This window comes from Schistocerca gregaria, chromosome 2 (genome assembly GCF_023897955.1).
Source record: "Schistocerca gregaria isolate iqSchGreg1 chromosome 2, iqSchGreg1.2, whole genome shotgun sequence".
NCBI lineage: Eukaryota > Metazoa > Arthropoda > Insecta > Orthoptera > Acrididae > Schistocerca > Schistocerca gregaria.
Genome location: NC_064921.1, coordinates 435,904,342 through 435,928,632, shown reverse-complemented (window position 1 = coordinate 435,928,632; position 24,291 = coordinate 435,904,342). Strand labels below are relative to the sequence as shown.

General features: G+C 41.7%; 1 protein-coding gene across 1 annotated transcript in view; it reads right to left on the bottom strand.

The window, feature by feature from the left end:
* Positions 1–24,291, bottom strand: part of LOC126335822 (kinesin-like protein KIF19) — a 603,567-nt gene that overhangs the window by 471,731 nt on the left and 107,545 nt on the right. Inside the window, exon 3 of the mRNA XM_049999287.1 lies at positions 23,592–23,660. Within this exon, the coding sequence (XP_049855244.1) occupies positions 23,592–23,660 (69 nt within the window). The remainder of the gene's footprint in view (positions 1–23,591; positions 23,661–24,291) is intronic.

The following is a 24,291-nucleotide window of genomic DNA, read 5'->3' as shown; positions in this document are numbered from 1 at the left end:
TGAATTTTATATTTAAAATAGTTTGATGTAACTTCGCTGTAGTGTTCCGAAATTTGTTGTAGAGCTTGCTCGGAAATGCCTGGCAAGGCGTCGAAATAATTATCTTGGTATTGAAGCTCTTTTTTCCGTGTTTGCTTTAAGAATACATATGTTTTTGGATAGGGTCCGCCTTTAGCAAAACACAGTTTTGTTTTATAACCCAAACATGTTTCACTGCAGTTGCAGCATCCTCAGTGGGCTTTTATATTCCATCTGTTAAAGATAAAGAACGTTCTTTGTTGTTTTGTATACATGTAGCTATTAGTTTTAAAAAAATGTAATTATAGATATTTGAAAAAATACATAAATTATGAAAATCCATACCTTTTTACCACATGGTGTGGTTTTTCTGACGTCTTGTGCTTCTACAGTGACCGTTTATTCCACAGTTTGTCATCTGCAACCACTTATACCTTAAAGTAGATAAATTGTTTAAGCCAAAATTACGATTTGAAGAACTATGTTATTATTATGCCTGAAATTATTTAATTCTGTGTGTGTGTGTGTGTGTGTGTGTGTGTGTGTGAGTGTCTATTTACATGGTGTTTCACTTACTCTTTTTTCGTCTTCATCACTGTCAAACACTGAATATTGAGTTGCCACTGCCACTGTCACTGTCACTCACTGTTTATCAGCTGTAAAAACAAAACATGGCTGACAGTGGAACAGTTGAAGGTGTTCCTGGCGGTTGTCTTGAACCTTTCAGAGGTGACTGAGAGTTTTTTTTAGTGTGTGTGTGTGTGTGTGTGTGTGTGTGTGTGTGTGTGTGTGTAAAAGGGGGAGACAGAGAGAGAAAGAGAGGGAGAGAGAGAGGGAGAGAGAGAGAGAGAGAGAGATTAACATGCCAGGATTGCAAAGCAGTTTATATAGGACAGACAACCAGAAACTTTTATACCAGATATACAGAACACAAAAGAGCATTAAAAACTAACAGCTGTCATTCCAGATTTGCTGAACACCTTATGGACAAGAAACATAGTCCAACAAACATCAATATGGATTTTAAAATTCCCAAATGCAGCAACAGCCCCTCACAAAAACTGATAATCGAAGAAAATTACCAGATACAAAAAGCCATAGAGGAAGGCAAACAAATGATAAATGAACACAGCTCTCTGCAATGGCACTCTGTTCTCTGCCCTCAAAGAATTAACAGACAAAACCAACCTATAGAGATCTTAATCACCTTCCCCCACACACCACAAAAAAAATCCTGAAACCTAAAATCTCTCTCTCTCTCCCTCTCTCTCTCCCTCTCTTTCTCTCTCTGTCTCCCCCTTTTACAAACATACACACACACACACACACACACACACACACACACACACACACTAAAAAAAAAATCTCAGTCACCTCTGAAAGGTTCAAAACAACCGCCAGGAACACCTTCAACTGTTCCACTGTCAGCCATCTTGTTTTTACAGCTGATAAACAGTGAGTGACAGTGACAGTGGCAGTGGCAACTCAATATTCAGTGTTTGACAGTGATGAAGACGAAAAAAGAGTAAGTGAAACACCATGTAAATAGACACTCTCTCTCTCTCTCTCTCTCTCTCTCTCTCTCTCACACACACACACACACACACACACATAGAATTAAATAATTTCAGGCATAATAATAACATAGTTCTTCAAATCGTAATTTTGGCTTAAACAATTTATCTACTTTAAGGTATAAGTGGTTGCAGATGACAAACTCTGGAACAAACGGTCACTGTAGAAACACAAGACGACAGAAAAACCACACCATGTGGTAAAAAGGTATGGATTTTCATAATTTATGTCTTTTTTCAAATATCTATAATTACATTTTTTAAAAACTAATAGCTACATGTATACAAAACAACAAAGAACGTTCTTTATCTTTAACAGATGGAAAATAAAAGCCCACTGAGGATGCTGCAACTGCAGTGAAACATGTTTGGGCTATAAAAAAAAACTGTGTTTTGCTAAAGACGGAGCCTATCCAAAAACATATGTATTGTAAAGCAAACACGGGAAAAAAGAGCTTCAATACCAAGATGATTATCGTCTGAAATACACTCCTGGAAATTGAAATAAGAACACTGTGAATTCATTGTCCCAGGAAGGGGAAACTTTATTGACACATTCCTGGGGTCAGATACATCACATGATCACACTGACAGAACCACAGGCACATAACCACAGGCAACAGAGCATGCACAATGTCGGCACTAGTACAGTGTATATCCACCTTTCGCAGCAATGCAGGCTGCTATTCTCCCATGGAGACGATCGTAGAGATGCTGGATGTAGTCCTGTGGAACGGCTTGCCATGCCATTTCCACCTGGCGCCTCAGTTGGACCAGCGTTCGTGCTGCACGAGCAGACCGCGTGAGACGACGCTTCATCCAGTCCCAAACATGCTCAGTGGGGGACAGATCCGGAGATCTTGCTCGCCAGGGTAGTTGACTTACACCTTCTAGAGCACGTTGGGTGGCACGGGATACATGCGGACGTGCATTGTCCTGTTGGAACAGCAAGTTCCCTTGCCGGTCTAGGAATGGTAGAACGATGGGTTCGATGACGGTTTGGATGTACCGTGCACTATTCAGTGTCCCCTCGACGATCACCAGAAGTGTACGGCCAGTGTAGGAGATCGCTCCCCACACCATGATGCCGGGTGTTGGCCCTGTGTGCCTCGGTCGTATGCAGTCCTGATTGTGGCGCTCACCTGCACGGCGCCAAACACGCATACGACAAGCATTGGCACCAAGGCAGAAGCGACTCTCATCGCTGAAGACGACACGTCTCCATTCGTCCCTCCATTCACGCCTGTCGCCACACCACTGGAGGCGGGCTGCACGATGTTGGGGCGTGAGCGGAAGACGGCCTAACGGTGTGCGGGACCGTAGCCCAGCTTCATGGAGACGGTTTCGAATGGTCCTCGCCGATACCCCAGGAGCAACAGTGTCCCTAATTTGCTGGGAAGTGGCGGTGCGGTCCCCTACGGCACTGCGTAGGATCCTACGGTCTTGGCGTGCATCCGTGCGTTGCTGCGGTCCGGTCCCAGGTCGACGGGCACGTGCACCTTCCGCCGACCACTGGCGACAACATCGATGTACTGTGGAGACCTCACGCCCCACGTGTTGAGCAATTCGGCGGTACGTCCACCCGGCCTCCCGCATGCCCACTATACGCCCTCGCTCACAGTCCGTCAACTGCACATACGGTTCACGTCCACGCTGTCGCGGCATGCTACCAGTGTTAAAGACTTCGATGGAGCTCCGTATGCCACGGCAAACTGGCTGACACTGACGGCGGCGGTGCACAAATGCTGCGCAGCTAGCGCCATTCGACGGCCAACACCGCGGTTCCTGGTGTGTCCGCTGTGCCGTGCGTGTGATCATTGCTTGTACAGCCCTCTCGCAGTGTCTGGAGCAAGTATGGTTTGTCTGACACACCGGTGTCAATGTGTTCTTTTTTCCATTTCCAGGAGTGTAGTTACTCGCTCCCTGCCGGAGACGGCTGCTGGCACTCTTAAGACTTGCAGTGTCACGTGACGTGACGTACGAGTCACGGCGTGTCTCTCTCATGAGCCTCGGTACGTGTCTCTCAACGTGGTATATGCGACTGCAGCGCGCTGTTGTCTGTATATGGCTCGCGAATCAGACATTCCGATTACGAAGTGGACGGGCATAAAATTTCTGTCAGCTCTATTTAATTACCTCCGTTGTCCATATGCTAGTCATATGTTTCTGTTCATAGTATATATCTGAGTAGAAACCTTGATAGCTATGTACATGGTACAAAGTAAAAAGGAAAGTTCCATATTAAAAGGAAATCAGATTACAAAAATTCCGTTACAAATACAAAGATACAAATTTACGGTAGTAGTCCACGTGAGATAAAAATTATTTTATCACTCTCACTTTTTAGTAAAACCCTAACGTTACTCTTATTTCACCGCTGTTTGTATTCAGGAGCAGAAGCTTTAGAACTTGTGAAATACAAGACTAAACAAGAAAGAACAAACTCGTTCTGCAAGAAGTCTCTTGCGGACAAAGCCAATCGAACACACCAACTTCGAAGAGAGAGAGTGTACTTATATTACGGAACATAGAAAATTATAGAATATGTTTGCATTAAATTAATATGTTAGCCTCAGAACCTATTAAATAACGCCAAAGTGAGTAAAAAAAATTGGTATGTAGTGAAATGCGAACTAGCAACACACCAGGGATCATTTTGTAAGTCCCCATCACTATTCTTTACGCTCAACTAAACCTGGGTAGCGTACCTTCTTGTCTTGTACGTTACTAATTTCTGAATGTTTTTATCGCAGATACGTCATTAACTGACGTTCAATTAAAAGAAATCGTACCAAGTATATAGTGCTGTTGATTGATCTTTCATGTGCTTTTGCTCTGAAACGGCATGATTTCTTGACACATGAGTTAGTGTGTTAAAAGTATTTAACTACCTATAAGACGCTTCCCATCCTTAATCACAACAAATCGAACCAATAAAGGGCGAATTTTCAAAACATCAGTTTGCTAGTGCTTTGAAGCGAGAAGTATTCATAATAGGTACATTATAATGTAAACTGAAAGCCATCATCTCCGACGCTGTATTGAAAAGGTTTGGCGCGTATGTGATGTAAGTGGTGCTCTACCATCTCACTTGTCTACGTTCATACACACGTTTAGAACCTCTGTCGTCTTTGCTCCACACTCTCAGAAAGACTCCCCAGCTTGCCTTTTCCAAGCTCCGAATCAGAAACTAGGCACGCCCAGCGTTGACATTCGATTACACGGTTCGTGTGTCAACAGCTCTAGCGTACATCCCAGACATGCATGGCATCTGATCCTTCCCTCGACCGATTCTTGAGAACTTCTCTTCACTCTTGGACCCTTACCTGATAGTGTTAATCAATGACATAAAGAAGATCTGAAGAAGAGCTATGTTTTTCGTTTCGGCTGCAACGCCGTTGCTGAGTAACCAATGTCCTGTAGCAGCCGCTATAAGAGATGGATTATGCATCACAAAGACGTATAACAATGACGTATACTGTTAACATTCCGAGAGCCTGCATCCAAGAATAGTCGTGCAACGTATTACTTCCTCCGTGCTTCATCTCGCGAAATAACCACGCTCAGAAAAATTAGAACATCTACGGAGGCTTACCAACGCGACAGATGTTCTTCGCATTAATTTCATACTGTTGCTAAGGCATAAGAGGGCAGCCGTGAAACCGGTACAGACATTCGCCTTCCACCAATGATATACAAACCGATCAGTGTCAACCAGTCAGCGTTGCTGTTTCGGAGAGGGGTGGCAGGAGGGCAAGACTGAGGATCAATTTTACATTTATAGGACTTATTTCGCCATAGGCATCCCAGAGTTTATGCAGCCCAAGGCAGAAGTCTGTAGTCCTACAGCATGTCGACCATTTCCAACGAAACATCAACCTCTAAGCAGACGACGACCACATCCCCTTGAGTACGAAAACAGTTCAAAAATATCCTTTCATGTCGGTATGACGAGTAATGATGATCCAGTAACGGCTACAACCCATCCACATACATAGATTTACTATGGTAAGCGCTACGAATGTGCTATGGTTCATTGACTTAAAATTCGTTTTTCACACATAGACTCTCGTATACAAACGTTTCTCATATTCATGTCATTCAATAGTGAACTAGACGGTATATCAAGGACAGAGGATCAAACAACTTGTACTTCGGCCTCTGTTCTAAGGGTTAGGGGACCGATGCACTGTCATTTGGCAAAGTAATAGTTGAATTTCGTTTCACGCTCATGAAATAATACAGTTACACATAATGATTGAAATGTTTTTCCATATTCCTGATTCGAACATCGTTTATGTGGCCTATCACTGTACTTTAAATGTCTTGGATCGCGTAGTATCTCGTCGCCCAACTTAGGTATTCTGATCTTCAACAATACAAATAACTCTGGTGGGGTCAGATCAGCTACAGAGGGAGTATGTGAGGTTAATATAATCATTTCTTCGTCAGAAATTGCCAAATGACGATAGCCGTATGGGAGGAAACGGTATTGTGCAACAGAAATTGCGTGTTGTACCGGTACAGTTCGAGTGTGGCGAATTGATCGATGAGCGTCTGCAAATGAGTCCATTGACAGTCTGCTATTGTGGAGGAAAGTGGACTGTGGCCTATGCAAACGCTGCATTTTCGGTTAGAGATAATTTTATCCTGACCACAGCACGGCCCTGATAGCTGTGGAAGGGTGATACGAAGGTCTTGTCAAAAGTTCTTGCACACTGTAAGACAGAATTGAAGAAAATAATTTATTTTACGAAATGCCTTTACATGCCTTCAATATAATCTCCTTTCACACTTATGACAGTTTCCTCGCGTTTTGGTAACGTCTGTGTTCCCAGTAGGGCACCTTCATTGTTGAGTGTCTGATTGCTAGTGTTACCTCACCGCAAGATTCATCAATTGCATCGAAACGTTTTCCGTGGAGATTTTGCTTCAGTTTGAGAGTGAAAGTCTGTTGCACTCATTTCAGGACTGAAAGGTGGGTGAGGGAGTATTTTTCGAGAGTTTCTTTCACTGGTAGGGCAATATCAGATCTTACAAAATGAGGACACTAGCTGCAAACAGGCAGACCTTCTTTGAGGAGTTTTCAGGCGCAAAATTTTTTTCAAAAACAGCTTGTAGAACGGGCCTATTACAGATGTCCCCTGAGGCACTCTGCTTGTAACGATGACCCCATTCATGTCATACGCAAAGTTCATCGTTAGTTTCACGTTTGACTGTTGGCGGCGAAATTTTTTTAGGCGCGGAAAGTCGGAACTTTACCATGGTGACAGCTGAGACTTCCTCTTCGGTGTGTAATATGTAGAGGAGTACTGAAGCCATCACTAAGTTTCATTGTCGCACTTTGATTTTTTCGAGGTGGGAATTAAAATGTTTACAGTGCTCCTTGTATATTCACTGGTCAACGGCCTCGGCGCAGTGAACACACCGGTACCCGTCAGATTACCGAGGTTAAGCGCTGTCCGGCTTGGCTAGCACTTTGAGGGGTCACCTCCTGCGACTATGGAGCGATGTTGACAAGCGGGTTGCGTTTAGCCCCTGTGAGGCCAATGGAGGAGTACTTGACTGAGAAGCAGCGGCTCCGGTTACGGAAACTGACAACGACCGGGAGAGCGGTATGCTGACCACACGCCCTTCGATACCCGCATCCAATGACTCCTATGACGCTGCGGCCAGTCGGTACCGATGAGAACTGAAGGCCTGTTCGGATGGAAACGTTTATTCACTCACTGAGCGTCCTACAACTAGCAGAGCGCTTGAATCAGATGCAGAAGATGTGGCGTGCCTGGCTATACTGTAGGCGTTAACCTCGCGCCGAGGAAGCCGTAAAAGAGTGGCGTGAGCGCCGGCGGCTGCGGCGCCTTCCGCAACGGCGAGGTCGCGGCCGGGGTCAGGCCGGACAGGGCGCAGGGCGCGGGGCACGACACGCGGAGATAATCGCGCTCGATAGCGGCGAGGTGGCGGCCGACCTCGGCCCCACACCAAATCCGCCACCGGTGACCTTTCAGCGGGTCCTACCGGGCGCTACATCTCGAATGGCCGGCCTCCCCGTATTTTGGTTTCGAGGCCTCGCGAGCTATTTTTCACTGTAGGCGAACATCGCAGTGCAATATTCTGTCGTGTCGTTTGTGTGCTTACAGTCATTTTTCAGGTATCGCATGTTTCAGTGCTTCCGGAAGAGTGCAAGTGCCTTTCACTGTTCTCAGGGTCATTACACGAATAGGATATTTTCTTATATAAATATATATTATAAACATGGCAGTTGTGGTCTACGGTTTGGCAGTTTTGATACAATGCATAAACCAAGTAGTAAATGGAAGGATTGTTGGTAGTATTGGCACGGAAAGAAAGATAAATGAATGTGTGAGAGAATAAATGGGAACTGATGACCTCTCCTTATTCTTGTTAGTTTGTCTGCTTCTTTTGCACATTATTAGAACCATACATCGTTCATCATTTGTCCACTGGGTATATCATTACAAAATATAAATTGCATTTTAAAAGGAACTAAAATTAAAATCTTCTCAGTTTAAAAGCCGCGTCGCTTGGAATAAAAATCTCAATCTCTCGATAGCTGTCTCCACCATCATCAGAAGTTAAAAATCGATCAATACATGGCCGAGCGGTTCTAGGCGTTTCAGTCTGGAACCGCGCGACCGCTACGGTCGCAGGTTCGAGTCCTGCCTCGGGCATGGATGTGTGTGATGTCCTTAAATTAGTTAGGTTTAAGTAGTTCTAAGTTCTAGGGGACTGATGACCTCAGATGTTAAGTCCCATAGTGCTCAGAGCCATTTGCACCAATTGATCAATACCAGGGTGGTCCGCTTATACAGATATAATACCAGCGTCTGCAAGCTTCCAGAGAGGGTCGGAGTGACGCATGCCCGGCAGACAAGTTGGGCAGCTCCTAACGTCTACATAAATGGAACACCGTGCCAGCCCCGGCAGTCAGCGGTCTTAACTCCCGATGACGAAGATGGAGACAGATATCGAAAATTTCAATGTTTTATTAAAAGTGTCACAGCTCCTAAACAGAGAAGATTTTATCGAAGCATGCCACCGCAAAAGGCTCCGAGGACCGTTCATTGCTTAACTTCTGCGGTCTTATGTAACCGAAGCAATTACGTTTGTTGCAAGTACAGTTTACAGGCAGAAACATAAAAAAATCTATATAATAATTTTTGTTATTTTGTTTTCAATAGAACATTCTTCATCATGATCAAAGCCAAGAGTTTCCTGTTATTAGTGATAAGTGCGAAAGCTTGTTTATGAATAAGAGAAACACGTTTTATATAAGGTCGATGGAGTAATGAAGCGGTTTGTGATACGTTTTTCTTTTGCGGTCTTCCTTTAAATTTGCCTTTTTTTTTTTGAGGAAATTACGTTTCCTACTACTATATGATGAACATGTGCTTTTCTTTAACTTTTACTACAACAGCCCGTTGTTTCACATCACAGATCAACAATTTTCGAGTAAAACATTAATTAAACATTGGCAGTTTCAATTTGTTGTAAATACTGTGAATTTTTAGGTAACATACAGGAGGATAACAATGTAGAAAAGAAATATTTTGTAGGTTACACGGCCCTTTATACATTCTTACTGAGTTCTCGACGATTCACCTCTTCCAGTTAATTGGGGAATCAAGTAAGACACTGACCTCATATGTAAACAAAGATGTCTAAATGAAGTAAAGCCCAATACGTAAGTAACACACCTATTGTACAGACCGCACAGTTTCGATCTTAGCTGACCAAGGCCACAAGGAAAACTACCGTAGTCCGTGCTTACTTGCGATAGTCTACAGTAGCCTGTGGCAGTTTTACAACACTAGGTACACCCCTGCTTTCCTACCCTGGAGGTCCCAGGTCCAGTCCCGTAAAAGACAACTAGAGCGATGAGACCGCCACCATTCCCCATCAATTGCTGCAGCGAAGGATTGGTCCATTCTGCCTGCAGCCAGATCAGTATCAATGTCACGGATTTTGTCTTTTTTGCATTTGAAAGGTACCTATAGTGAAATAATGAGTCAGTAACCATGCATAATTATAAATTTTTTCCAGTGATATTAATATTTGTGACTATTCTCAGATTCTGTATATCGTGTTGCACGTCTACTTGATTTCGTGACAAGAGAGCTTCCTGTTTCTGGTAAAGAAGTTTTCATTCTTGTGCCTATTCTAGCTGTCGTGTTGGTCAAAGACATCACGTTACCTGTGCATAAGAGACTCAGCAAAATCTGGGTCTGGAACACTTGTGTCGAGTGACGTGCGTGGAGAGACATTTCTTCGGAACCTGAGGTTGTTGCTGGGATAAAGGGCTATTCGCAGGTGTTATAGATGCACGCCAAGAATTTGTTTTCTGTCCAGCAGTGTAGCAAAGCGTGCTGTGCGCTGCGACACATTGTACTGGAAATTAGTTTTAACAGATGTACCAGATGTTGAAATGTTGGATAAACTATGATCAATCACCTCTTACGATGATTTATTTTGCTTTTACCAGTTTCAGACATTTATCCATCTTCAGACGAGGTCTACATTAGGTTTTAATGTGACAATTTGACTGATACTTGATGAAGCCAATCAATCTGAAACCAAAAAAGTACCTGAAGTGTCTTGGGCTCCGCATAAATGCATACAGATTCCATCTCCGCACAAACGTCGCTACGCACAGCCGCCACAGACCCACAGAAGCTGTGGACAGGGGAGTTTGTTTCATCTCGGCCATTGCAGGTATCAGGAAGGATTTTCGCCGCAAATAGTGAACAAACAGCCCTCGGGTGACGCAGTCATGGATAGGGCACAGATGGGTGCAGCAACTCAGTTGCTGCTCCGCAGTAATCTGATGATATTCGCTACTTATGCGAAGGAGGAGGATGAACTTTCACTACAATTCCCATTAGCGATCCCCTCCCAGATTAACAGTTTGAGCCATATTTTGCTAGTTGAGTCATGGAGTTAATAACCAGTCTTTTCTTTAGTGGTGCTTCTTCTGAGCCCACGTCATCAGCTGACTACTTATTTGTCATATTTTTGCTTATTTATAATACTAATGCATTGTCTCCATATATTTCATTGTAGATTATTTCTGTATGTATAACACTTTCTGAACTAGCGTAACCAATCAATAATTGGAGCGTCTTTCTTTGTTCACTTTTGTAAATTCAGATACCATAACTGTGACCGCATTATATATATATTTCGCAAATGATTAGGAAATTGTCGAAATATGTGGTATGTCGTGATTAATTGGTGGCTGTCAGTGACCACTGAGCCCTTTCGTCTTACCACTTTGTGGTTAATGAGCTCCAGATTCCTGTGATCTTTACAGAAAAGGGTTGCGCTTTCATGTTGTGAGCGAGTTTCTTCTCAGAGCCAATTTCGACATTTCTTTAGGTTTAACTGCGGGGAAGTAAAACCTTTTTTCACTTATTTGTACAGAAAGCGAATGGTCGTCTGGACGATTATTATTTATTTAAATCATTACCTCTATGTTATCTAAGTCATGTCGTTTCTACTGTTGTCTGTACAGTTTCTAATATATGCAGCTCTTGCAATGAAAGTATATTTTGTGGGTTTTGTTTCAAGCATGAGTATTCCAGATTTTCCTGAATGGTTTTGTCCTTGCATGCACTAGATGCTGTGTGTGACGAAGAGGCGACTATCTGGTCTAAACTTAATTTGGGATTGTATGTGGAGCATGAAAACTATATACTTCTATATTTCTTTTCCTCAACTTTGTTCTTCTGTACTCAGATCTGTATCTTGTTACTCACAAGCCATATGTCTCTGCAATTCGATGTTTTTGTTAAAAGAAATGTTCTGTTTCCAAAGCTAGTTCACTATTTTACCAAGAGGATTATAAAACGTATCGAAGTATACATAAATGCAATTTCTACATAACCTATTCAGTGTCAAAGTTACAAAATCTTAGAAACCACGTTTCAGTACCAAGCTGGTCCATCACACAATCACTTGTTGTTAGATATGGAATAGCATCACTTTTCTTTCGGCTTTCTTTACCGGTATAAAGCAGTCTACGAATAAGATTACACGTAGATGGGTAACTGTGCTCTAACCTCAGAGAGTTTTTAAGATCTCCGCAGTGGTTCGATGCAGACTGATACGACAGATAGTTTAGGCTGTATTTATGCAGTTAAATTGTTTATACAGTGCGTATTTTTAGTTAAAGAATGGTAAAGTAGTTTTTTTGCGAGTAATGATTTTGTCTGTTGCGCTTTTTTAATGTACTTTACTCATTAATATCTTTTGGTATATAAAATTGTTTTCCGTTGTGCTTTAATATTTCAGGCGTAGTCAGATGCATTATTCAATACTAGTCGGATGGAACTGAATATTCTCTATTACTCGCTTGCACTTAAATGATCAGTATCAGTCAGATGTGGCTGAATATTTAATGTCAGATAGGTGCCCTTTCAACATTGCCAGGTGTAAGATCGAAATCATGACCAGTTTGCAATATGAGCACATTCGCGCGTTGAATATCTCTCTCTCTCTCTCTCTCTCTCTCTCTCTCTCTCTCTCTCTCTCTCTCTCTCTCTCTCTCTCTCCCACACACACACACACACACACACACACACACACTCTGTGTGTATGTGTGTGTGTGTGTGAGAGAGAGAGAGAGAAAGAGAGAGAGAGAGAGAGAGCAGGAACTTCATTTTTAAACAGCATAAATATGAACTTCCTGCAAGCAGTAGCGTCCGAGTATTATTGCTAGTTTCTTACCTAATGACTAATATTCATGCCGGAGCTGATTTGTCACTCTCCGTCGTCTGATGCGTTGCTGCTGCCGTTGCGTCAGTCATCAGCCCTCAGGTTACAGCGATTCTGTCCTCCAGTTCATTTCGGCATAACTGCTTCGTCCAACGTCACCAATAATTTATATTCATATCTAGGCCTGCGCCTGCTACTCTTTATATCCACTGGTCTTTTAACAACAGTATTCAGTAGTCATATGTGTCGAGCCATTCTATCCGTTCGACTCCCTTTAATGTAACATTCTTCTTAGATACCCCTGGGGTAGGAGCTGTGTGTTTGACGTATAATGACAACGTCTTTGGTCACGGATTCGATTTCAGCCAGGCATAAACTTTGAATAAAACTCATAAGTGCTGACGGCCGAACGCTACCGGTGTAAGAAGTCATCCTCGTTCTGGCAACGGGCTTATGAAAGAGGGTGGAGAAGCGGACAGTGTTTCAGGGGAACCTGTGGTCCTTTGGTGGGGAGATTTCCCATAAAAGGCGGAAGAAAGAACAATGATAAACGACACGAGGATGCAGCAGGCACTGGAAGCTACTGCATTAATGACACACAATGCACATCAACGGAATATGTGGCCTGTAATTGAGAAAGTGCCATCATGAACTCTCCATTGGCAAAATATTCCCAGTCAGATCTTTGGGAGATAAGCATGAGAAACCGATTGAATAACCAGCAAAAGACACACTACGAATTAGAGCGCCGAATGTCAGATGTTTGAAAATGGTAGGAAAGGTAAAAAATCTGAAAAGAGAACTGTGAAGACTCAGTCTATATATTTTGGATGTGAGTAGAGTGAAACGGTAAGTGGATAATGACTTCTGGTCGTACGAATACGACTATAGTGTAATACCAGCAGCAGCAGAAAACGCTATACCTGGATAGGATTCGTTGTGAATAAGAACGTAAGGTACAGTGAGAGTTAATGTGAACAGTGATAGAATTGTTCTCATCTGAATCGATAGCAAACCATTGGTACCAACAACAGTTCAGATATACGGGCCGACATCGCAAGCAGAAGATGAAGAGACACAGAAACTATATGAGCATACTGAACAAGTAATTCAGAATGTAAAAGGAGATGATAATCTAGTAGTCATGGGGGATCCGAATGTAGTAGTAGGTGAAGTATAGGAGAAAGACTTCCAAGAGAATACGGGCTTGGTAGCAGGAATGAGAGGTGGAGAAGGCTGACTGAGTTCAGCGATAGATTTCAGCTGGTAATAGCGAACACACCTTGCAAAAATCACAAGAGCAGGATGTATACTTGGCCAATCCCTGGAGGTAGGAGAAGATTCCAGCTGAATTACATCATGGTCAAACAGAGATTTTAAAATAAGACCCTGGATTACAAGGCGTATCCAGCAGCAGACAAAGAATCGAACCGCACTTAGTAATCATGAAGAACAACCTGAAGTTATAGAGACAAGCCCGGAAGAACCAATGTGCTAAGAAGTATTTTACTGAATTACTAATAGATGATTACATGCGTTTGAAGTTTTTTGAGATTCCAGAGACTGCGACAGTCAAAGAAGTTGAACAGACAAATATAGGTACAAGGAAAGTAACCTTAGGTCACAGCAGAAATACTTTAATTGATCGACGGAAAAAGGTAGAAAGTGTTCAGGGAACTTTAGGAATACAGCAACATAAGTCACTTAGGAATGCGATAAATAGGAAATGCAGGCAGGACAACGCGAAGTGACAGCAGCAAAAATTTGAAAAATTCGAAAAATAGATAGTCGTCGGAAGCATTGATTTAACGTATAGTAAAGCCAAAACAATTTTGGTAAGGGAGGGCATCATTATTTAGAGTGTAACTTGAATTCTACTGTTAAGCGAGCAGGAAAGAGAAATGGGAGGCCATGTATTTTCCTCAGAGTTTACTGGAAGTTTGGACGACCTGCGATCACATATGGAAGAAGGGACAGATAATGTTCTTAAGAAATTTCTGAAATCAATGGAGAAGCGGCAACCGAGAGGCTATTTAAGCTGGTGTGTAGAATCTACAAGATTGGACGCGGAAACCATCAGACTTTCGAAGAAAGACATCTACATAATCCAGAAGATAGCATGAGCAGATAAAATAAACGTGACATCGAATCACGAGGAAGACGAAGTTAAGGAATTCTCCCACCTTGGAAGCGGAAATCGCATTACGGAAGAAACATGGATATGTAAACGAGGCTAGCACTGGCAAAGAGGTCATCCATGGCCAAACTTACGCCTCAGACTATAAAATATAGGACTAATTTGAGGACTAAATTTCTGTTAATGTGTGTCTGAAGCACAGCATTGTATGATAGTGAATCGTGGACTGCGGAAAAACCGGAAAAGAAACGAAACGTTTGAGGTACGTGCTATATAAGTATATTGAAAATTAGATGGACTTGTAAGACAAGGAATGTGGCGGTTCTCCGCAGGATCGGCGAAGAGAGGGACGTATCGAGAACACCGATAAGAAGAAGTGTCAGAATAATAGGACAAGTGTTAGGACGTCAGAGAACAACTTCCCTGGTGCCAGAGAGAGATGTAGAGGGTAAAAACTGTATTTTACAGAAAAACAAAGATTGTAATACATCCAACAAATAATTGAGAACGTAGGCTGCAGGTGCTTCTCTGAACTGAAGGCGTTAAGAGGCGAAATCGTGGCCCGCGTTAGCAAACAGGTCAGAAGACCGATGACTTAAAAAAAGTTAATAGGCATTTCTTTTTCGTTGACTTGTGGCAGAAACATCTTAATTCCTAACGCGATTAAGCCGTTTGGTATTCAACACTGTATGGTACTTTATTTACACAACATATTTTTCCACGTGATCACCATCCCGTTCTATGGCCTTGTGTGTAAAATCCTAAGGGACCAAACTGCTGAGGTCATCGGTCCCTAGAGTTATACACTACTTAAACTAAATTATGCTAAGAACAACACACACAGTCATGCCCGAGGGCGGATTCGAACCTCCGGCAGCAAGAGCCGCGCAATCCGTGACATGGCGCCCTAAACCGCGCGGCCACTTCGCGCAGCTCCATGGCCTTCCTCCAGCGCGAAACAGAGGCGTGTACGCCTTGTCGGTACCAACCCTTGTCCTGGTGGTGGAGCCAGTGCTTCACTGTGTGAACTTCCTTTGCTGTTTGGCAGGTGCAGCGCCAACTGCTGAGTCATAGTTCATTTGTTGCAGCTCCCTGCAACATGTCAGGTGTGACAGCTGTGGATGGTCTCCCCGACCGCTGCAAATCGTGGAGCTCCGCCGAACCGCCTTCTGATGACCTCACTCTCCGTGCCCAGCACCTAACTGCACTTCTGTTGACAGCATATGCTCCATAGACTTTGCACAAGCGTTTGTGAATATTTCCCACAGTTTCTTTCTCTAGAGTGAGAAATTCAATGGCGGCACGTTGCTTGTAACGTACATTAACTACACGCGCCATTTTTAGACTGTCCTGCAGCTACGCTATCTGTCGGACGTGACGGAAACTTGGCGCGTTCACTCAGGAGACTTCAAGTAATACATACGTAACGTTTCGTATTCGTAGCATTGTTTTCGGCTGAGAAAAAAATTATATGCGCTGCATTACTTTCTGGAGAACGCTCGTACTTTAGCGAGTATGGTGGCGCAGTCGTCCGTCGTACACCTACTCGGATGGAGCGAGACTATAAATGCCTCCGGCCACCCGGCTTTAGATTTTTCGTGGTTATAATACGTTGCTTCTGGCGAATACTGGTTTGGTTCGTCGAACTAAGCTACTGCTCCCTCACTAACAACTTAGCTATCAGCGTGACCTTAATCGTCAACTTACGTTTTCCTCTCCATGGTTTGTACTAGTGAACCAAAAATTATGCGTGTTGTCGACCACGAGTCTGCCGGTTAGTGATGTTGCGGGTGTGTGGGGCGGTAAGGAAAAACTATAAGCGGAGCAGAGACGAATGAGGAGTCATTCCAGCGATGACACGGGCTGCAAGAGGTGAAATACGCTGACATAAGTAACTCTCACAACAGCCAGATGTTTGACGACCGACTTCTGTGCAGGAGCATCTCGGAAACGGTGAAACTGGTTTGCTGTCAGCGTGCTGCAGTTGTGAGCATCTATAAAAAATGGCTGCAGAGCGGTGAAATCACAAGTATATCGTCAATGAAATTTAGTCCAAATGACTAGTTTCGGCGTAACACTTACGCTATCTTCAGGCCCACTGTAAACCAAAAGAGTACCTTCGCTTCTTGGCCCTTGTAACGTAGAACCCTTATAATACTAATTATCGAAGATTGTATACAGCACGATTTCATATTCTACAACGTAATCACGTACACGTGCGGACAGAACGTTTTAGCGTGTATACTCCGAATGTACGTATCCGAGATAAATAGTATTATATGTTGTAAGTAGGCTGTTTAGGTTTTTATGTTGGTAACGCCACGTAGCGCTCTGTATGAAAATCACTGACTGTGCTATATGCAGTAGGTGGCTGCTTGGACTCATTGTTGGAATATTCGCTTATGTAGTGTTGGGCAGTTGGATGTGAACAGTGCGTAGCGTTGCGCAGTTGGAGGTGAGCAGCCAGCAGTGGTGTATGTAGGGAGAGAGATGACAGAGTTTTGAGAGTTTGCTATAGGCGGACGATCTGGACGTGTGTCAGCCAGAAAAAGGAAATTTGTAAAGATGGATGTTATGAATTGATAGATATATATATGATGACTTTTGAACATTATTTAGGCAAATAGGTTGTTTGTTCTCTAGCAAAATCTTTCATTTGCTAACTATTCCTATAAGTAGTTAGTGCCTTCAGTAGTTAGAATCTTTTATTTAGCTGGCGGTATTGGCGCTCGCTGTATTGCAGTAGTTGCAGAAAGGAAGATTTTTGTGAGGTAAGCGATTCATGAAAGGTACAGGTTATTGTTAGTCAGGGCCATTCTTTTGTAGGGATTATTGAAAGTCAGATTGCGTTGCGCTAAAAAAATGTTGTGTGTCAGTTTAGTGATGATCAGAATAAGTGGAGAGAGAACTATCTGAGAACGTTCAGTTTTACTCAGCTGTCTTTGTATCAAATAACGTAGATGTTTACCAACACAGTCATTAACAATTTTTCAAAGTGATGTTTCAATGTTTTCTACAATTCATGCGCCGAGGAATGAAACAACTCGTCTGTTTTATAGTGGAGCTAAAGATGGCGTAAGTGCTGCGCCGAAACTAGTTACTTGAATTAAATTTCTTTGGTGGTACGGCAGTGGTGGACATCAGCCGCGATCCCAGGTCCACAAGAGCGATGGATTTCCACAAGTCGAACACGCTCTAAGCAGATGGTCATAAAGCGTTGGCTCATCGGCCCACTACTATGAGGTGAGTACTAGTCTGCCTTTACCGGCGACACGCCTGGTCTATTCTGAAACTACTATGACCCTAGTAGAACAACACACCTAGCAATCTCTTGTCTTCTTCTCTCTGGCATTTCCTCACACTTGTTTAGTCGAACCATTCAGTAGTGACATTAGGCTACACAGATTTTATTCCTTACATCATATAAAATTTCCGTTCTAATCAAGCGAATATCTTCGTCAATGATACACTGCCGTATAAATGTCTCCTCTATACGCTAAAATGCATTTCAATAAGCTACACACATCTAAGTCGCATCTGCATGTTTTCTGATATAGTCACCCTCCACTAAACCATTTCTGTGTTATTTCTTGCCTGTTTGGATCCACGAAAGAACTTCCTTGGCCTCCTGCAATCCATTCCCTTGGCTTGGCACCCACCTCCATTTCATTATCAGCTCAGTCTGTGACATGATTTCGTAATCGATTATCGAAGCAAATTCGATCGCGTCACCTGACAACGAATTCTTTGGACCTAATGAAAAGTTTGATACGGTGAGAATTCCATTTTTCATACATAATACATATTTATGATAACACAGCAACAAGCATGAAACATGCTCCTATCACAGCATAAAAAGGTGAATATATCTTGGGCGGAGTTAGGGATGTCAAAGAAGAGAATTCGCTTTTCGGTTTCTCCGGCAGATTCAAAGACACTGAAATCAAAACATCTTGACATGTTCGGAAATTTTACTTATTATTAGTACCCATATCACGTAATATTACGCGTCGAGTCAAGTAAAGTACACACGATACATGATGTCATACCACCAGGAGCAAATCCAACCCCGAAATTTGATCCCCCCAGGAAAAACTGTTTTTAGCTATTACATGTATGCGCTTCAGCCATGTGATATTATATATTGTTTACCTTGTCTGGATATGTTCTGGATTTTAGGCATAAGATCAGCTACTTTAGCCTATAAATTGTAAGATGCAGCTGTGCCAACACCTTGTTGCAAGAAGAGCTCACTGAGCCTGGGGAGTAAAGTTAACTCGCAAAAAAGCACGAATATGTCAATATGCTTTGATTAAATGTCTTTGGAGCTACCAGATAAGCCGTAAAGCTAATACCCTTCTTTTACATCCCTAGGTCTGCCCAGGACGTATTTGCGTGTTTTTTGTGCTATGAAGAGAGTATTTATACCGCCATAGCTTAGATTTATGGTCACTCAGGCCACGAATGATTCGGTATGCGTTTTTTAATTGTATTTCGAACCACATTGCTTATAGCGTGGCAATGGGATAACGTTCACAATAAAAGGCGACCATAATTACATGTATTTGTCCACTTTCTTACAAAAGTGAAACCGATTCGCAAAAGTTTGAAAGATAAAAATGGCTCGGGAAAAGGAAAAAAACTGTAAAATCCGTATGAACCACAATTTTTGGATGCAAGTTTTCAATTTTACACTAAAACTATACTTTTTACGTATTTGAATCATTTTAAGACGTCTCAGTGAATTCAGTTCACGTAAGAATGAATTGTACACGCTACATTTTGCTTGACTTTAACCATCGTACCCTGAGAACGGATAAAGATCACTGAATTTAAAAAAAAAATCCGTTTTAAGTGTATTTATTTACCAAACCAAGCGCTAAGTTTGAACCAATTCGTACCAGTTTAAACTATAGAACTGCAGTGCTTAAAAAAACCCTCAACCCCTCAGAAGAACGTGTTTTTTGCACGTATTAGCACATAAAATTCGAAAAAGTGTCCATACAAATCGTGCCATGATCTAAACATTAATTTCAGCGCAGTTAATATCTTTGTCAAAAATAATTAATGGATTTGCACGCTTTTCCTGAACGGCACCTCCGGTTCGTCGTTCAAACCTTGCTTAATATTGTGTAACGTAGCTACAGTAAGACAAATGCTCGAATGGCTCACAAATGCCCCCTGGTCCACGCTAAAACAAAATCTTTTTACCCTATGTTGTTCCTAACTTATATAGGAAAGGAGCAACAGAACCCCCTTCCCAATTCTGCGCACATCTTCTCAAACATATTTGTTTCAGCGCTTCCGCGCTATGACGATATGGTTGTTGGCTTGCTGATTCTACTGATAAAATGCAAACCGAACAAACAGGATTCCTGTAAGAAACCGATATTTCGAATGTTGAAAGCACTTACCACATATTTAGATAGCATGAACTGAGAATCGATAGCAAATCGAGACCATAGTAGGGTAATATGTCACGTGGGGGACCAACTCATTTGGCTAACTCGAAAATCCTATCACGAAGAACGAAGAAAGCTGCTATGTAATATTCACATTCAAATAATTGATTATTTTGCAAAGTAACATGTGTTCAGCAGATTTTGGAGGACAAATGATCATGACTTTCACATACTTCTGTCACCCAGTCGCATCAGCTGAATTAATATTACTAAAATTAAAATCAGAATGTTAATTGCTCCATAACTTAGAAAATATTACAAACGGTAGTTTTGGAATCAGTACGAAAATTCCTTTAAGGGGATACATTTTATGCATACATTATCAGTCCTTTTGAACTGCGTAAAAATTTTACTCATTTCATTTTTCTAAGATGACAGACAGATTTCGGGGTGTAATAATTGATTTCGGTATGGCTGCTACTACGATAATATACCTTCTAATAGATTGCGTATGCAACAGAAAAGTTCTGTAAGCAAATTTTTATGTAAAAGAAAAAGAACTAGCCTTCAGGTAGGATATTTCTAGTATTATAAGAGCATGTAGAGTGCTCTTATTTTTATGGAATACAACCAATGTAAATTGGCAACAGAATGTAAACATTTTTTATGGCAGTCATAAGGAACTTTAATGAAGACTTGGATGAAGACAAGTTTTATTTATCAATATTGACCTTGCACATAGCTATAAGACCTGACAGCACAAGTGAACTTCGGGACAAGGGACGTGGAATCTATTGCAGCCATTGCGTTCATCATATCACATTAATAAATTCAGAACATGAATTTGTAGTCTACTGGTATTATATTGAAAGAGGGCTTGGATTTATTAGTAGTCTCAAGCATAGATAACGCCAGGAATCGCTATAAAATCTTTCATTCCAGTCTGTTCCTTCATATATTTGCTTGCTTTCCTGTCGATCCTACTAATTCCCAACATGTATTTCTCCATTGCTTGCAGAACAATCTTGAATTTTTTATTCATTCTTGCATTTAGTAACCATATCTCATTGCTATACATGGACGTTGTTAACATATCCTTTCCATTTGAGACACATTGTAAGCTTAATCTTGAAAACTATTCAGTTTACTAAAATCATTCTTGGTCATTTTCACTCTTGTGATTACTTGTTTTACTGTTCATCCAGTCATTCTTTGCAGCTACCCTAAAGCCAAAAGCTCATCAATTCTTCTTACGATTTCTATGTTACTTTTCACTAGTTTCTTTTACAGATGTGCATTGTATATTATTTTTATAACAGATTTTAGGAACTGGATTCAAACCATTACAATACATAATCTTGTATTCCGAAATATTATAAGTGATATTCTGGGTACATCTCACACAATTTGAAAATCTTAAGGAAATATGAAAATTCCTAACTGATCCAGCTGTAGCTGCTTGGACTCTTTTTGTTCTGCATATGTGTCACATACTTGGATGCCATAATGCGTTTGGTTTTTATCCCAACTTTGCAGCCTTGTCGAGTTGTAGGGCAGATTGTAAACATGATTGTGGAAAATAAAAATTAATGCCAGTATGTATGTTTGCATTACTAACCCAACAATTTTCATGAAACTAAAAAACTTCGATTGCCCACAACCGAGCTGGCATTCATATTTTACCTTAAAAGCACTTAAAAACATTCACTGGTTATTCTACCAGCAAGCTTTCTTTATTATCTGCATTCCCTTCTCTAGACAGGGCGGGCTGTTCAATTAATATCCACTTGTAGAGTCGGTAGTGGAGCAGAGAGAATCCGAACCAGGAAAGTAATATGGGAGTGTAGCGCATCGCCAGTGGAGAAGATGGAACTAGCTGCTGCGTAGAAAAAGGCCTTATCTCCTGCGACTGCGTTGCCCTGATGCCTCGGTGGAAACGGTTTCGGACACAGGTTGCCATTTAAAGTTTATTTTTCTCCTAGAACACTCTCAACAGAAAATAAAGAATAGAAAAATAAACCATAGATGGAAGCCCATGCCCCAAACCGTCATCCACCACGGGAAAAGAACATTGCTTTTGTGGGAGATAAGGCCTGTCTACGCATCTTCTCTACTCGCGATCGCGCAATCACTGAATGACAAACAGCAAAGCGTGACGTGCCGCCTTAGTCCGTTAGCGTACGATATCACATTGGCTGTGGAAAGGGTGGCCAAGCGGCGGGCGCCAGCGCCTATAGATTTGACACTCTGTGGCGTCGTTGGAGGATGTTTCTGAATGAGAGTTCCTATCGTCGGGTTGTCCCTCAAGACACCCTCTAAAAACCCTCTAAGACAACCGCAACATTTCTGGGACAACCTGTATGACGAATAATTTCCATGACTTGCTCTTCATGTACAGTGGACCTTTGTCCCTGAGAAAAGCAACTAAAACGATTTTCTTAAAAATGAACTGTATCACTACTAACCTGCAAGTTTTCAGAAGTACATTGTTATATATCCGAATGTCCAGACAAAGTAGTTATTTGGCAAGAGTTTTCTGAGGTCATCAGTCCTCTAGAACTGTATTGATTGCAATAACAGAAAAACTACTTACGACCAACATAGCTTGTCAAAACTAAAAATATCGCTCATTTCAAACATTTCAAGGATCATATCTGACTGAAATCTGTTAACACCGACATTCAGACAGCAGAACAAACGGCTCAGGAAGACGTGGCACAGAAGTATCAAGAGCTCTCTGAATAATGATATAAAGAAGAAAAGTGTTTAACACCTAGAGCGTCTTGAAAGCAACAGTTGTATAATTATGACTAATTTCCGTAACGACCTTGTTGAAGTTAACAGCAAATATACGAAAATTGGGATTCTTGATATGAGTAAAATGCCACACATGTAATTGCGAAATTACGATACCACACGCAAAAAGCAGTTTCATTCATGGCACCCTAATAAATTTAGCGCCACATCAACAGAAAAAGGCGATAACATTATTAAGGTGACTATTTTAAGTCGTCAGGCTTTTTGTTTGCTACAGCAACGCAACTCTTTTAACATAAAATCTGGATACAATTAAAATGTATTTGCTGTTGTACAGCCGCTTCATACTCTTTATTTCCTTAAGGATTCTTATTCGGCGTACAGCGCGCTAGAGGTTCAACAACTTGAGAACGAACTATGGAATAAGTTTAATACAACACAATTGGATATTAACTACAATTTATTTGGGCAGAAAGACGAATGTATAGAATGATGAATACAAGATCATTTGATTGCGTTCTTTGTGCAGTCAAAGACCAGGAAGCGGGTGACAGATGAGGTAAACTCGAAACGTTTAATGTAAAACCTCAGGTTCATACAGTATATATTACTAACGATATTTTTATAACAATTTATTTTTTAAACTAACAGGTCTCTTGAGACTTATACAACACTGAGCCAATGTATAAAGAGGGAAAACGTTCAATTTTGCTGAGTCCCTTACAGCACGCATGACGCAATAGCGCTATTGTCACTGTCTGTTATGTAGAAGGTAAGTGTAGGCCTTGAAAGACTTTATGGAAGGTGCCAGAGAAAATGGATTAGAGCTTCTTTACATAGTGAAGATGGTAACGTTTACAAACACGTAACAGACAACAGACTGTTTTTTTGACGGTCGATAAAGCAGTAAATACTGTATTCCTAAATTTTCTTTTGGAAGAACATGGATGAGCACGTGTCCCTACTCACCGTATCGTCGACGACGTGCAGCACCCGGCCTGTTTCCCCCGGCTGCAGCGGCCGAACTCGCACAGCAACCTGGAAACAGAGTACATATCTGTAAGTGACCGCCGAACCAAATAAACCATACAAACAGGGAAAATACTAAACCTCCCTTGACTAAGAGCCAGATACTAAATATTGCGTGCACTATGCTACTGGTGCGTCAGCCTCCTCTAAACAATATGTTGGACTTTCTTCCGTAAACATTTATACGTTGCTGTGATATTATTGTTAGAATAATTGTGAAGAATACACTACTAGAAAAAATGAAAGATCCTAAAGGGTAGTGTTCAGTTCCATCAGGGTGATAATATGTGCATATTGAGGGGTTATAGTGTTAGTGATTCATTTGTCACAATCATAGTCGATCAGACAGCGTTTTACATCTACGTTTACATGGTTACTCTGCAATTCACCCATAAGTGCCTAGCAGAGGGATCTTCGAACCATTATCATTCTACTTCTCTACCATTCCACTATCGAATGGCGCGTGGGAAAAAGGAACACCTAAACCTTTCCGTTCGAGCTCTGATTTCTCTTATTTTATTATGATGATCATTTCTCCCTACGTGAGTGGGTGTCAACAAAATATTTTCGCATTCGGAAGAGAAAGTTGGTGATGGAAATTTCGTAAATAGATCTCGCCGCAAAGAAAACCGCCTTTGTT